General features: G+C 35.1%; 1 protein-coding gene across 1 annotated transcript in view; it reads right to left on the bottom strand.

Annotated features, from left to right (window-relative positions):
- Window positions 1-14760, bottom strand: part of LOC131689815 (protein gooseberry-neuro) — a 166499-nt gene extending 151739 nt beyond the window's left edge. Inside the window, exon 1 of the mRNA XM_058975126.1 lies at window positions 14692-14760. Within this exon, the coding sequence (XP_058831109.1) occupies window positions 14692-14755 (64 nt within the window). The 5' untranslated portion in view covers window positions 14756-14760. The remainder of the gene's footprint in view (window positions 1-14691) is intronic.
- Window positions 14761-15024: the final 264 nt, after the last annotated feature.

Raw genomic sequence — 15024 nt, 5'->3', positions numbered from 1 at the left:
TTCCTTCAAGTGACTTAAAGTGGCTATTCCCCCTTAGTGGAACCAATCCAAAAAGGTGGGTAAAAAGTTATTTGAGACTTAAGATTTCATTTTAGAACCAGCATTTCTTTGTTGGATATGTTCACAATATTATTCTGCATCTTTGTCAATCAAAAAATTCTGGATTTGATTAAAGTAGAGTACTCGAACAAAAATAGGTTGCAGAAAATTTTTAGGGGGTAGATGATGTCTTCGTCAAAGTGGTAGAATATTTTCTTTTTAATAACATTGTGGAAGATTCCACAGACATCAGTTTCAATTTTGTAGACGAAATTTTTGTTTTTAGAAAATTTGTCCTAAAATCGGTGTTTCGACGTTTCCATGTTAAAATCTCAATGGATCAATTTTATATGTTGTACAAACTTGTATGTACTACCAAATTACAACTATTTGTCGATAGGACCAATACTGTAAAATCAATGTTTTGACTTCTAACATAATTTTCCATATAATTTTTCATCAAAGATTTCTGTTTTTAAAGGAACTTTTTGGCAACCTAATTTTGCTATTCCGATACTCTATTATTCCAAGAATAAATTAAATATTATATAGTAACAGGATATAGTGGGATTAATTTTTTGGATGACCATTTATGTGCGCAGGTTTATAACATAAAATGTGTTTATATATAATTTATATACAATATACGTTATAAACAAAATGTTATATTAACATTCACAATATAATTCCTCCAGGAGTCGCCCATTGCTTCCTAAAAATAAACCGTTATGTGGCTTTTGTAGGAAATTTAACAAAGAAATAAAGTCTCAAAAACTTCGAAACGATCGGACGCTTCAGAAAAAAGTTATTAAGTAGAAACCGATTGATGCTCTAAAGATTGATAAAATATTCATTTTTTCTAGCACCACTGCTGTTGGTTGTCCAATTATATGCAATTTTGTTTTGATCTTCTCTTAATGTGTCTAAATCATTTATCTATACTGTTTGGCCACTTCGTGAGAGTTTTGAAGGATAAATTGAGTCTTCTTTTGTACATGATAAGAGAAAATTAAGGATTTTGTATACAATTCGACCGTCAGCAGCAGTGATGCTATGAAAAGCGAAATTTTCAATAGTCTTCAGGGCATCAATCGGTTTTTGCTTAATTTCAACAAATTATTTTTGTTATTTTCTGGCAAAAATAAAGCTTCTTCAGTTCTTCTGAGATTTTTTTTAAATCGATGAAAATTTGGTTACACATTTTTAGTTTCTTGTTTTGTATGAAAGAAATTTATGTTTAGATAGAACTACGTAACCTTCAAGTATATTCAATTAATATTTTCTAATGCACCTTTTGAGTTACGATGATGGGATCAAGTCACCCAGGGATGAAGTCTCCTCAGTCTCTCGTACTGTAATTAAGGAAATCCTTTGGTATCTCAAATTGAAGGAGTAAGTAGTATGTTTGAAGATGAATATTTTGATAAGAGACCTACCACGAGCGTTTTTTAAACTTTTCGTAACTATTCAATTTTGATTGAAACATATGTTTAAATATATCATTTGAAAACTAAGAATACTTAGGTCCGAGAAAAAAAGTCACCCAAAGAACCACTGAACTCTTGATGGGAGATGCAAGTATAATATAGCGATGGTTTGAGTTGCCCACATTTACCACATTATACTGAGAGCGGTTCAATTGAAGTCATATGCAATTGAAGAGTTTTAGGTGGTATCTAACGGGCAAAATATTCGCTTTATTTAATTCATCTAGAATATTAATTAGACACAATTTAACCCTAGAACGTTGCACTAGGGTACAAATGTACCTCACGCCTTCTTTGGAGCCGTGTGAAGACGAGAATGCAGCCCTTATCGACCTTGGACCCTAACCATAATTCAATTTAGAGTTCCTAGCAAGAGTAGGAAAAGGTGGTATGCTTATAGCTTTGGTGGAAGCAGGTGTCAAAGTTGGCGTGGGGTACATTTGTACCCCAGTGTACGGTTGTCGTTAGCGTTTTGTCAGGTTTTGTGCTGTCAGTGGAAATGTGGCAATACCAGTTAAAATACTGATTGTTTTACTACGTAAGTAACAATTAGTATTATAAAATCGTTTTGAAACATTTATTCAATTAATTTAATTTAATTTTGAAGCAGAAAAAAAATCATTCTCGCGTTTGCTGATTTTTATTGTTGTATTGTTTATTTTTTATAGTTTTTCTAAACAATGGCGCGCAAGTATGATTTGCGCACAGTAACTGCTGTAACAGTAACGTTGCGTGAAATACTAATGTATTACTGGTCAGAAATAATTTTTTCATTACAACTTCCACCCCATTTCGTGGTATTTTCCGAAACCCGATTTTTAAACTTTCACCCTTCCAAATAATTGCACTTTTCCAAAATTGAAATTCGATTATATTTCGTTTTTAGACAATTCCTTCAACTTTTAGAATCATTTAATTTTTTTTAAATCGGTTAAAAATTTGCAAAATTATAGTAATTTATGTAAAAAAAGTCAAAGCCCCAATTTTTTCACTTTTTTTTTGTTCAAGCCAATTTATGTATCATTAGTTTAATAAATTCCGTACTTTCACTTACACAGATGTTTTGCAATTAAAAAAAAAAGAAAATGTCGTACTATACATTTATTTTGTTTGCATTTTTACCTGCGAAAATTGCGATCAAAGCGTGGGGTACATTTGTACCCCAGTGCAACGTGCTATAGTGTAAAACGCAAGTGCAACATTCTAGGGTTAATAGAAGCCCGAAGGGCCACCATTCGTCGAGTTCGGCGAATGTGTATATGGCCAACAATTGTACATCGGTTACTCGGAGATGACCGAACCAGTTTTTTCAATCGTAGTCTCAAATGAAAGACAAAGATTGCTATTGATTTTAATTCTGATCCGGTTCCGGAGTTACTGATTGAGAAGTGCGATCATACAGCAAATCCCCATATAAATTTGTAATACCTAAATGATACCTAAATGATGCAAAAGTTATTAAATAAGTGTTAAATTACTTAAATTTACAGGCCCGAAGTTGTTGACCACCTTGGACGGTCTGTATGCCCCGGAGAACTTTCCAATGTTCGGAGGTTATTCCACACTTATTTCTCAGAAAATTCTTGACCAATTTCCACCATCTTCCAAATTTTAAATAATTGATGCAATGCTTCAATTGGCTTCTGTTGAATTTCATCCTGATCCGACTTTCGGTACAGGAGTTTCAGGTAAGTTAGAGCATTCACGCAGATATTTCCCATATCTGCGTGAATGCTCTCATATAGAAATGTTTTGCCATTACTCTGAAAATCGTCAACCTAACCCAAACTAATTGTTTTTTTTACTTTAATAATTCTGGATTTCAACAGGAGTGTGTGGCGGTGGTAACTCCCCCATATATTTTAAAATTTCTTTTTTTGACAAGTATCGACTTTTTGGGATTTTTACCGGTTTTGCACCATTCTCAGTTAATGTAACAATTATTTCTGTTATTAAATTCATTTATTTTATTATTTTCTCACTTTTCCATTTCATATATTTTATTCAGTTTCTTCATATTATTAATTTTATTAATTATCTTCAGGCATTCTTTTTATTCATTTCATCCAATTTGTTTGTTGGAAACAATTTAATTTATTCTATAATTTTATATTTTTTGAATATTGATCAATTTTAATTTGAGCTGAACTAATTTGATTTATTTATTTTATTAATCTGATTTATATTAATCATTCTACTCATTTCCCGGATTTGAAAACTTGAATATTGATTTCCTATAATTTATTCAGCTTATTCGAGGCTAGGAAAACATGAAACATTCACCTTATGGATTCGTTATGACCGTCCTCGGTGCGCTGAAAGTCGAGTCTAAAAAAGTCGTGCGATCTAAGACTTCTCGGGGCACAGATCGATAATAATATACAGTACCCACAAACAATAAGGATCAGTGGGCGATTCTTATAATGAAGCCGAGATTTCTATTTGCCTGTGCTATGGCGAGAAATATGCGAGTCCAAGTCCGACTTCGAAGTCTCTGATAACTGTCACTCTATCTAGCATTTTTCCAGAGATGGTATAGCTTCAGAATATTGGGTTTTTTATGTGTGCAAATGATATTTTAGAGCACTTGGACATGCTGAAAGACAGCTATACAAATTACAAAAAGCTGTAGTTCCATGAAATCTTCTATTGACTGCACAATCGAAAATAGTTTGAAATCATCAGCGTATATGAGTTTACACCCAGCAGGTAAAACATAACAAACGTCGTTGAAAAACAAAGAAAAAGCAATGGTTCGAGATTGCTCCCTTGAGGCACACCCGACAAATTGAAGAAGTTATATGACCCGTTATTTCCTAGTTTCCCAGATAGAAAACGATTTAAGAGATTCGATTTAAGCCATTCTACGAAATCTGACGAAGTGTCCAGCCGCTCTATTTTTAACAGTAGCAGACATTGATCTACACGATCGAATGCAGCTTTGAAATTCATGTATACTAAGATCCAACTTCCATATAGCTGACCATTAGATCAGAATCATTTTTTAACTTTTTTCGGAACACTTTTAAATCAAGTGGTAATTGCTCTACAAGCCATATGACAAATATGAGCTTTCTCCTATAGCTCTAGTTTACTCCCAAGAGATTAGAAGTTTCTATATATGAAATATACGGAAAATCGAAAATAAAAAATCAAAATTCAATAAAAACTCCCACAGTTACTCGGCATACCTCAAAACTTCAGGTAGTGTAGTTTTTAATAACGAACAAATCTGTTGAAAGTTGCATGATCATAGAAGGTTACCGGAAAAAGTTATTTAACTTCGAATATCAAAAGAATTTTTGAAAATGATCTATTCTAATCACGTGCGAGAATGAGAGACAGCATATAACGTTATATTAGAATATATTTTTACCACAAAGTCGGATTAATTTGCAGTCTTCTGCAATGTTGATCCATTTATCTTCTGCTATACATCGATTTCGAGAGGGATTTTAGGATACATATGATGTCATTTTTTACTGAATTTGTTGTTTCCCTTTGCCGATATTTCGTGTATTTTAAAACACAAACTTAAAAACTCTTGCGAGTAATCCAGAAGCATCCCAACAAGTTTATATTTGAAATGGGGCTTCTGGAGCCAATTACCGTTCGATTGAGTGGTTTTCCGAAAAAAAGTGAATCTATGTGCCGGGCTACTCACCATGCAAATTGTTTTTTGTATATTTGTACACTTATCAAAAAGATTATGTTTTTTTCCTTCTTGAGAAGTTAAATTTGTTGATGATCAACTCCAGTAGTCTTTTCCTCAACCCAATGATGTCATTAAGACTACTAGTCCGATGACAACAAGGAGAAATAAATAAATAAATAGGCTGGGATGATTTGCATTCGACCGAAATACCAAAACATCCCGGCTCTCACAGATGACAAAGAGTTAGTTTTTGAAGAAACTTTAAGTTTGTTCAAATGAGCCTATTCAACACTTTTCTATACTTTGTTCTTCGAACTGCTGTTCTATCTGCAAATCTTTGTCTCTAAAATAACTTTTCGAGTTTTCTAATCCCTTGATTAAAAGAAAAAGAGAAATATAGAAATATAATTGCCAAATTTCGCTTCCGTTAGCCTTTTAATTCGGTTGAAGTTTGTGAAGTCTTCGCTATACGATAATCGTGAATCGTTAAGTTGATAATTCCCATCGCTGATGTATAGAACGAATAGAAATGGTCCGACATTATATCCTTGCGGAATAACAAATGCAGCTGAGAGTAGTCATCGCTTGCTTTCACAATGATAAGATGGTTAATGACATAAGAATGGAATATTTGTAGAAGTAGTATACTAAAGCTAAGATTTACTAATTTGGAGATGGCAATTTCGTGATAAATTTTATAGAATAGTTCAGACACGTGAGCCGATATAGCATTGCGATTGTACATTGAATAAAAGGTTCAAGTGATTAATTCCAATATTATTTTAATCGTTTTAGCGCTCACAATGTATGAAAAATTTGAAACTAAAGGTATAGCGTAACAAATTATCCGAAACTCTATTTCCTTTCGGTTATAATTGTTTGTAAATTATAAAATCTCTGAAGCTGCCCAAAAAATTTCATTGATTTTGTGAAACAATCAGATCAATTTGTAAAATTGTTCAATTTGCAATCGATTTGTTTACCGGCTCGAACAAAATCCTTTTGGTCATAATCGAAATTATTAATAGCAAATTCGACGTCTTCAACCGGCTGGGTATAAATCCGAAAAAAAAAACTTTTAGTTAAATAACACCTGACTCCAGCCGACGAGTCATGCATTTGAAGTTTAGCGGCAATAGAAATGTTGATCAAGATCCGGGAATTCAGTGTCCTATGATCGATTCCGAAAATTCATTTGTGATTACAATTACGAAATTAAAAACTTATTGTTGTACTATTTGTTCTTAGTTGGCGAACGATTGAGATAATAATTATCTACCTCTTTTAAAAAGCAAGAAATTCCTTAGAATAAAATTTTAAAATACATCCACACGTTTTCTGAGAAACGAAAGATGTTTGTTTCATACATAGAGTAAGGTGGGGCAAAAGTGCGCACCTAACAGTTTTCGTAAAATAACTATTGGTAGAAAAGCACTATAAAATCGGCATGATAACAAATTAATACTCTCATCATACATCTTCAAAACGTAATACTAGATATCTCTTGGTTTTGCTTGTAATCCGAGAAATAATTATTTTCTTATGAATACTTGTTACCCGACTCTACTCGGCTAGCGCACCTTGATATTCCAACACATTGGTCCTCGCACACTAACTCAGTCAACGACGGAGCTCACCTGGAGGTGACAGGTAACATCTTGGGTACGACTGTCAAACTGTCATCGCGGTGAGTAAGCAAAAAGATTCTATTCGTCCCAGTGTAGGAAGCCAATTGCTAAAAATATATTTATCGAAGTTAATTATATTAAATTAATTGAATTTAAAATTAATCTAACTAGTGCTTAAAAGTGCCTTAAAATCTACCTTATTTCTACATATAAAAACGGTAAGAATTTAATCTGAAATTACTTTAAAATTACTACTTACATTACTCTTAAAATTAGGTTAACATAATAGCCAGCTCACTAGCAGAATTCTCCATTCGCTCCTTGCTACGATTCGGTAAGAAATATGAACAGAACTAAGGCAGGATATTATAAATTGAATTTATTCGAACAGCTTATCGACCAAAAACCTGTCAGAATTCCCTGATCGTATTCGAATAGACGAGAGGCAGAAAAGGACTAAACGTGAGTAATTTAGATATGAAATTATAATGCGCATACCATACAATATTTATACTTACACATATGAGTTATATATGTATATTTAGTTACGGTCTACTTATCTAAACTTATAACTATGCGAAAATGCGAGATAAAATTACAGTAGAACTTATTGTTTTCTCGATAGGAAAATTATAATCTCCCGTTACAAAACCCGAGCGTTTTATTGGGGATTACGATTCCGGAAACTACCTTCTGTCAAACGGTTGACCAAAGTCAACAATACTCAAATGCGCACTTTTGCTCCATGGTCGGGGCAAGAGTGCGCATAGCACGGGGCAAAAGTGCGTACTGATTAAATAGCCGATTTATTACCGCCCTTAAATTAAACTAATCAATTTTAGGATATCCATCCCCTCTTACTCCTCCTTCATAACTTAAAAGTACTCCTACCTCTACCTCGGTTGATGTTGTTCAGTTTTCCATTATGTTGAAAGAACTTGGATGTTTTATCTTTTAGACAATGTCGTTCATGATCAAACTGTCACCCCTCGTAACATCATTATTTGTCATAGTTGGGTGGATCACTACAAGAATTCTTGCGAATATGGTGTTTATATTGGAAATACATCTTTATTTACTTATTCATTGTTTTTTGTTTCTTTTTTAATTACTCTGAGATTTCGGCACTCTATATTTTCCTAGGAATCAGTTATGCTGATGCTGTTTTTCCCGGTTCCGTAGCTGATATTCATCCAGCAATCTGCAATCCAAACGATGATGAACTCGCAACTGTTCCTCCAGGTAAAGCCAAAGAGGGTATATGTCCTCTAGAAGCTACCTTTGATACTGCACCCCCTCAAAGTAATTTTCGGTTCCAGTCTACCGTTGGACAACATACTTCCGACTCCGTAGCAGACTTCCATCTAGCTATCCGTGACTCAAATTATGAAGACACCACAACTGTTTCTCCAGGTCAATGCCAGGAATGTATATGTTCCTCCGAAGCTAGACATACAGATACTGCCTCCCTTCAAATGAATACCCGTTCCCAGCTCAGAATATACTACCAGAACGGGAGAGGACTACGCACAAAGATCGATGAGCTGTTCGTAGCTGTATCCGACGCAGAGCACGATGTTCACTATAACTCAAAACATCCCATCTGGTTTAATAGAGAAATCAAAAATATAAAAAATCGTAAGCAGAAAGCACACAAAATCTACAAAAAATACAACAGCGAAGATAACTTAACAAACTATTTAAATCTATGCGATCAATTGAACCTTGCCATTGATATCGCGTTTGAAGAGTACAATGCAAGAACAGAACGCAATATAAAAACTTGTCCAAAAAACTTCTTTAATTACGTAAAAACTAAAATAAAATCGGATTATTTCCCAACAGAAATGCATCTTGATGGAAAGGTAGGCGATAACTCAGAGGAAATCTGCAATCTTTTTGCAACATTCTTCCAGGAAGTTTACACTACATTTTCAGAGAAGGATCGAGAGCGTGAATACTTTTCATTCCTCCCAGAACTTTCAAGAGATATTAACATTAAACAGATAAAAGTACATACAATCGTGGATGCCTTAAAAAACTTGGATAGCTCTAAAAGCCCTGGACCTGATGGCGTTCCACCGGTGTTTCTAAAAACTTTGTCAATAGAACTTACCGCTCCTTTATTTTGGCTTTTTAACATGTCTCTAGAATCAGGTTGTTTTCCTAAAACATGGAAAAGCTCTTTCCTAGTTCCAATTTTTAAAAATGGTAAAAAATCCGATGTGCGTAACTATCGTGGAATAGCTATCATCTCGTGCATTCCCAAGATTTTCGAGGCGATTGTTAATGAAAATTTATTCCACCAAATCAAGAACAGAATTACCCATGTGCAACATGGTTTTTTCAAAGGGCGTTCTACAAGTACAAATCTACTCGAATTCATTAACTACACATTAACAGCAATGGATAACGGAAACCACGTTGAAGCTCTTTATACAGATTTTAGCAAAGCATTTGATCGCATCGACATACCCATGCTACTTTTTAAATTAGAAAAAATAGGGTTTGAGCCAGGACTTCTTACATGGGTACAATCATATCTTACAAATCGTGAACAAGCTGTTCGATTTAAAGGGATAAAATCAATCCCAATTCAAGTTACATCAGGAGTCCCTCAAGGGTCTCATTTGGGCCCGCTATTCTTTATTTTATTTGTTAACGACATTTCCTTCATTCTAAAAAATGTAAAAGTTCTTATATATGCTGATGATATGAAACTATTTCTAGAAATAAGAAATGGTGAAGACTTTCAGACATTTCAAAACGAAGTAAATATATTTTATACATGGTGTAATAAAAGCCTTCTGAAACTGAATGTAAAAAAATGTAATTCCATAACATTGAGTAGAAAGAATAATATACAGAACAATAGAGTCCTATTGGGAAATCAACAAGTAGAAAAGTGTGACAGAATAAGAGATCTAGGAGTTATTATAGATTCCAAAATAACATTCATAGATCATTATAACACAATAATTAACAAAGCAAACAGCACACTAGGTTTTATTAAATGCTTCAGCTATAATTTCCAAGATCCCTACACAATAAAAACATTATATGTAGCCTATGTGCGTTCAACACTAGAATATTGTAGCATAGTTTGGTCGCCCTTTTCAGCAACGCATGCAAACCGGATAGAATCAGTACAAAAGCAGTTTTTGATGTTCGCTCTTCGTAAACTAGGTTGGACTGGACTACATTTGCCATCTTATGAAGCACGGTGCATGCTAATTGACATTCAAACCTTGAAAGATCGTCGTGAATTTTCTATGGTATCATTTGTAAACGACATTGTATCACATCGTATTGATTCAATCGAACTTTTATCGAAACTAATTTTTTATGCTCCTTCTCGACAACTACGTAACCGCAGCATCTTTTGTACAATTCGCCATCGCACTAATTACGCCAAGTTTGGCCCTTTAAACCAAATGATGAATATTTACAACAAACATTGCGAAAGCATTGACTTCACTATGTCGAAAACAAAACTTAAGCAGCAGTTTAAAGTAAACCAAAATTTTAACTAGTATTAAGTTAGTTTAATAATTATTGTAAGAAACCGGTCTACATCTGATTGACGACTTGAAATAAATAAATAAATAAACATTATCCTGACAAAAACATGGCTGAACGACGAAATCAATTCCCTGAAGCTGTTTGGACCTAGATATACGGTCTATCGTAACGATCGTGACCCAGTCATTTCTGGTAAAAAAGGAGCGGGGGTGTACTTATAGCTGTTTCTAATCGGTTAGCGTCTAAACAAAAAAGTTTTAACAGTAACGGCATAGAACAACTCTGGGTAAACCTTAATAGCCATGGTACTAACACATGCGTGGATGTCGTATACCTCCCTCCGGACTCCGCAGATAATATAAACGTTATTCAGAACCATATTCAATCCGCACTTGACATTACTAATTCGCTAGAACCCCAAGCTTCTCATTTGTTATTTGGAGATTACAACCAGCTTGGTCTTGTAGGGAAAACGACTTCTTTCGGTTATGCTTACGCCGACCGTTCCGACTCATCCCTTTCGAGATCTAGCGTTGCTTTACTAGACGGGATATCATTACTCAACATGCTGCAAATGTGTACGATCACGAACAGACTAAATCGCACGTTAGATCTTCTGTTTGTAAATGAAGATGCATACAAGAACTGCCATGTCTATCGTGCAGATGAGCCACTCGTTGAAATAGATTCGCATCACCCTTCCCTCTTAGTTGAGCAGACCTGTCCTGGACAGGTTATTTTTGACGAGATTCTTGACGATTTGAAGTATAACTTTTCAAAAACCGATTTTCCTGGACTCAACAACTCACTGCAAACGATTGACTGGGTGACTTTGCTCAATAACGCAACCGATGTAAATGACGCAGTAGAAAAGTTCTCATCGATCTTGACCCAACTGTTTGAAATATATGTCCCAGCCCCGCGTCCTAAACCAAAACCACTTTGGTCCAATCGACGTCTCCGAGAACTTAAACGACTGAGGGCAGCCGCGCTTCGGCACTACACCAACCGACGAAATCCCAATACAAAGCGGGAATTCATATATGCTAGCAACAACAATTATCCTTATAACCGCTTCCTATACTCTCGGCATGTATTACAAACGCAATCTGATCTTGAGCGAAATCCCAAACGTTTCTAGTATTTTGTAAATGAGAAGCGTAAAGAGAGTGGATTTACTTCTAGTATGATTTTGGCAAATGAAACTTCTAGCACGACTCGCGGTATCTGTAATCTGTTTACAAAACATTTTTCGAGTGCATTTGAAACCGTTCCGACTACTCCAGAACAGGTTGAAATCGAACTACGAGGTGTGATGGACCTAGGTAACATCCATTTTATGGAGGAAGACATTGTTGCTGCTATTGATAAATTGAAATCTTCGACTTCGGCTGGTCCTGATGGGATTCCTGCCATTATTTTAAAAAGATGTGCGAGTGCCCTTTCCGCTCCCCTAAAGCTGATTTTTAATCTATCTTTGTCGCAAGGGACGTTTCCTCTTTGTTGGAAAAATCGGTTATGTTTCCTGTTTTTAAAAAAGGTGATAAGCAGGACATAGCAAATTATCGGGGCATAACCTCTCTCTGTGCGGGGTCAAAGTTATTTGAAAATCTAGTAAGCAATGTATTGTTCCGGGAAATCGGTTGACTATCAGTGTATCCAAATGCTCAGTAATTTCTTTCACGCGCAGAGAAAATCCAATTTTGTGGTGTTATACTATCTCAGGGAAACTACTGGATAGAGTGTCAGTTGTCAAAGACCTTGGTGTACAGCTGGATTCTAAATTGACGTTTAGAGATCACTATTCCCACATCATTGCGAAAGCCAACCGGAACCTTGGTTTTATCATTAGAATAGCCAAAGAGTTTACTGACCCATACTGTCTGAGAACACTGTACTTCTCTCTTGTACGCTCCATCCTGGAAGCTTCAGCTGTTATTTGGTGCCCGTACACAAATGTCTGGATTACCAGAATTGAATCTATACAAGCTAGGTTTCTCCGATATGCCCTTAAAACCCTGCCATGGCGCAACCCGATAGAGTTGACACCTTACATTGAACGCTGTCGTCTGCTCGACATGGACCCTCTTTCAAAAAGGCGAAATATATCCAGAGCCGTGTTTGTAGGGAAAGTTCTAACTGGTGAAATAGATGCCCCAAATATACTTTCTCAGATTAATGTAAATGTGCCCGTTAGAAGTATAAGACTGTGGAATTTTTTAAGACTTGACTATCAAAGTACTGATTATGGACAGAATGAACCCATAAGGGCGATGTGTAGCGTATTTAATGATGTTTATGAATGTTTTGACTTCTCTGTATAAAGTGACGTTTTTAAAATAGGCTTAAATGGCTAACTTAGTGCATAAGATGTAATTTAGATAGTGATTTTGATTTGTTAGATGTATTATTAGTAACACATTGTAATGTAATGTAATGTGTAATATTGTTTAATATGTATATGTGAAAAAATAATGAGGTTTTTACGCGCATTTGGAGGTTGTTTGATGGACTCCAAATGGGCTTTTCCTCATTCTATATTTCATGTAGATCATGTAGGTCAGATGAAAAATAAAATAAATAAATAAACATCTCATATCAGTCGTAATTTGACCGGCGAGCTTGCAGTTATTGAAGATACTGGTCCCTTCTTTAAATCATGGAAGAATTAGTTCAATTTTTATATAAAAAGCTTCATACGCGTCTTTTTATTGGGGCGGATATGCTATGCGCACTTTTACCCCACCGTCAGTTTTTTAACTTATTAAATTGTTACGAAAATTACTGAATTTTTTTCATCAAATCAAATATATCCAGCAACGAACCATATATTGAAGATTTTTAGGGTACTGTAGTTTTATTGATCCTGATTTTTTCAAACAGCCAATTTATGATTCCCAAAATTCAAAAAACTACATCAAAGCAGCGAAAATGGTCATTCCCCCTTAATTTCAAGCCACTATATTCAAACCTTTCATGCTTATATGTGCGATTAGTTGACTTAATGATATACTAAATCCATACAGAGTTGCAGGTTCTAGCGCTTGTGTATTTCTCAAAGTCCTATGCGCACTTTTTCCCCACGCGCACTTTTACCCCACCTTACTCTAATCCTTTATTTAACAGTCCAGTCGAGCACATAATTATTTGTGAAGAACGATCCAAGCGTTATCAACTTTTCAAAGACTTTCGTCAAATTATTACACAGCACAGAAATCCGGAAACCATAGCGGGAATTAGTATTTACTTTAAGCTCACCCGGCGTCACGCATGGCAGTCATCTAGAGCCACTTATTTTTATCATATTTATAATGATCTATATTAGTATCATGTCTGTAAAATTAAGGTTCTTTGAACATTCTTGTTTTTTCGTACCTTCAAGAATGCATTTGTGGCCTTCTATAGTGTTACATGCTTAAAAAATCGGAAGTCGACGTTGAAGAAATCGTTTTAAATATCACCTACAATGACGAATTATTGAAAAAGTCTACCCGATCAGAAACACATAACAAAACATTTTAAAACTATATCTCGCGCTGTTACTTATTAAAATTGTCTGTTATTTTAACTACTAACGAGACCAGATTTATAACACAGCTTGCTACGAAAACTGTATTCTGCGTTAATCTTATTATTGCATTCTGATCGTGTATTCTGTTCGTGATTAGGTTGTGTTTTGAAAGGAAGTTGAGCTCTTTCGATCGAGGACCGCTACCAAAGCTTTAGAGTTGTTAGAATGTTTAAAACACTGCCGCTGGCATACATAACTTCTGCGCACCTAATTACATTACATTTACTGTACCCTGACAAGAACTGTTCTGGAGTTCGCTGTACAAATGTGATATGAATGACTAGAGATAGTACGAATTTATTTCGCTTTCACAAATCTGGCGTCAAACGATCCCGTTAGATATTCACCATACGCAGACAGGTGTAGGGTGCTTACTTTTCAGACTTAAGAAACCCGTCGCATCTTCCTACGGAGAATTATCGTTTTTGACTTGTTGTTGGGTAATATCGACAGCTCGCGTCTTCTTTCTAGTATTAATATAAACAGTTCTCCCCTTTGTCTTTGTGAGTCCATTTTGTTATGGAATACAAAACACACTACTGTGTGTTTGGAATAAAAAAATGAATGGAATAAAGATATAGTAAGCGCAATAATATTCATTAACTGTATTACAACTGTTGCAAAACCTTTTCATTTAAACTATGTCTGAAATCAGTTTACTTAAGCTGTAATTACAACATTAACCGCTGAAATGAAAATGTGGTGACTCGTTACAAGTTCCACAAGTCCAAGTTGAATATTCGTTGGCACTAAACTTCGACGAAGCTATGATCACATAAAACAAATTACCTTGAAATGGATATCCGCTTAAAAACGGCCTCATGTTGAGGCCATTTCCTCCAGACATATCCATGTTTGATCGCTTTTAATATTAGCACACACTTGATCGCACACAGTTGATATTCACTAGCCACTATTGATCAGCAACGTTTTGTTCACATTTTCCTTTTAATATTATTCACTTAAAATCACCTTTTCCATCCGATTCTGTCAAAACCTTTTTTCCGTTTCGCAATTAACTCTGTCGACGGTCTTCTGGCCGTCCGTCGTCAATGATTTTCCTTGTTGCTTTTCATATTTCGAGCCATCATTTTTTCACTATCTCAGTGTATTATTTCTTTG

Source organism: Topomyia yanbarensis, chromosome 3 (assembly GCF_030247195.1).
Source record: "Topomyia yanbarensis strain Yona2022 chromosome 3, ASM3024719v1, whole genome shotgun sequence".
Lineage (NCBI taxonomy): Eukaryota > Metazoa > Arthropoda > Insecta > Diptera > Culicidae > Topomyia > Topomyia yanbarensis.
The sequence above is the reverse complement of the archived record's forward strand: the minus strand, read 5'-3'. Positions and strand labels throughout refer to the sequence as shown.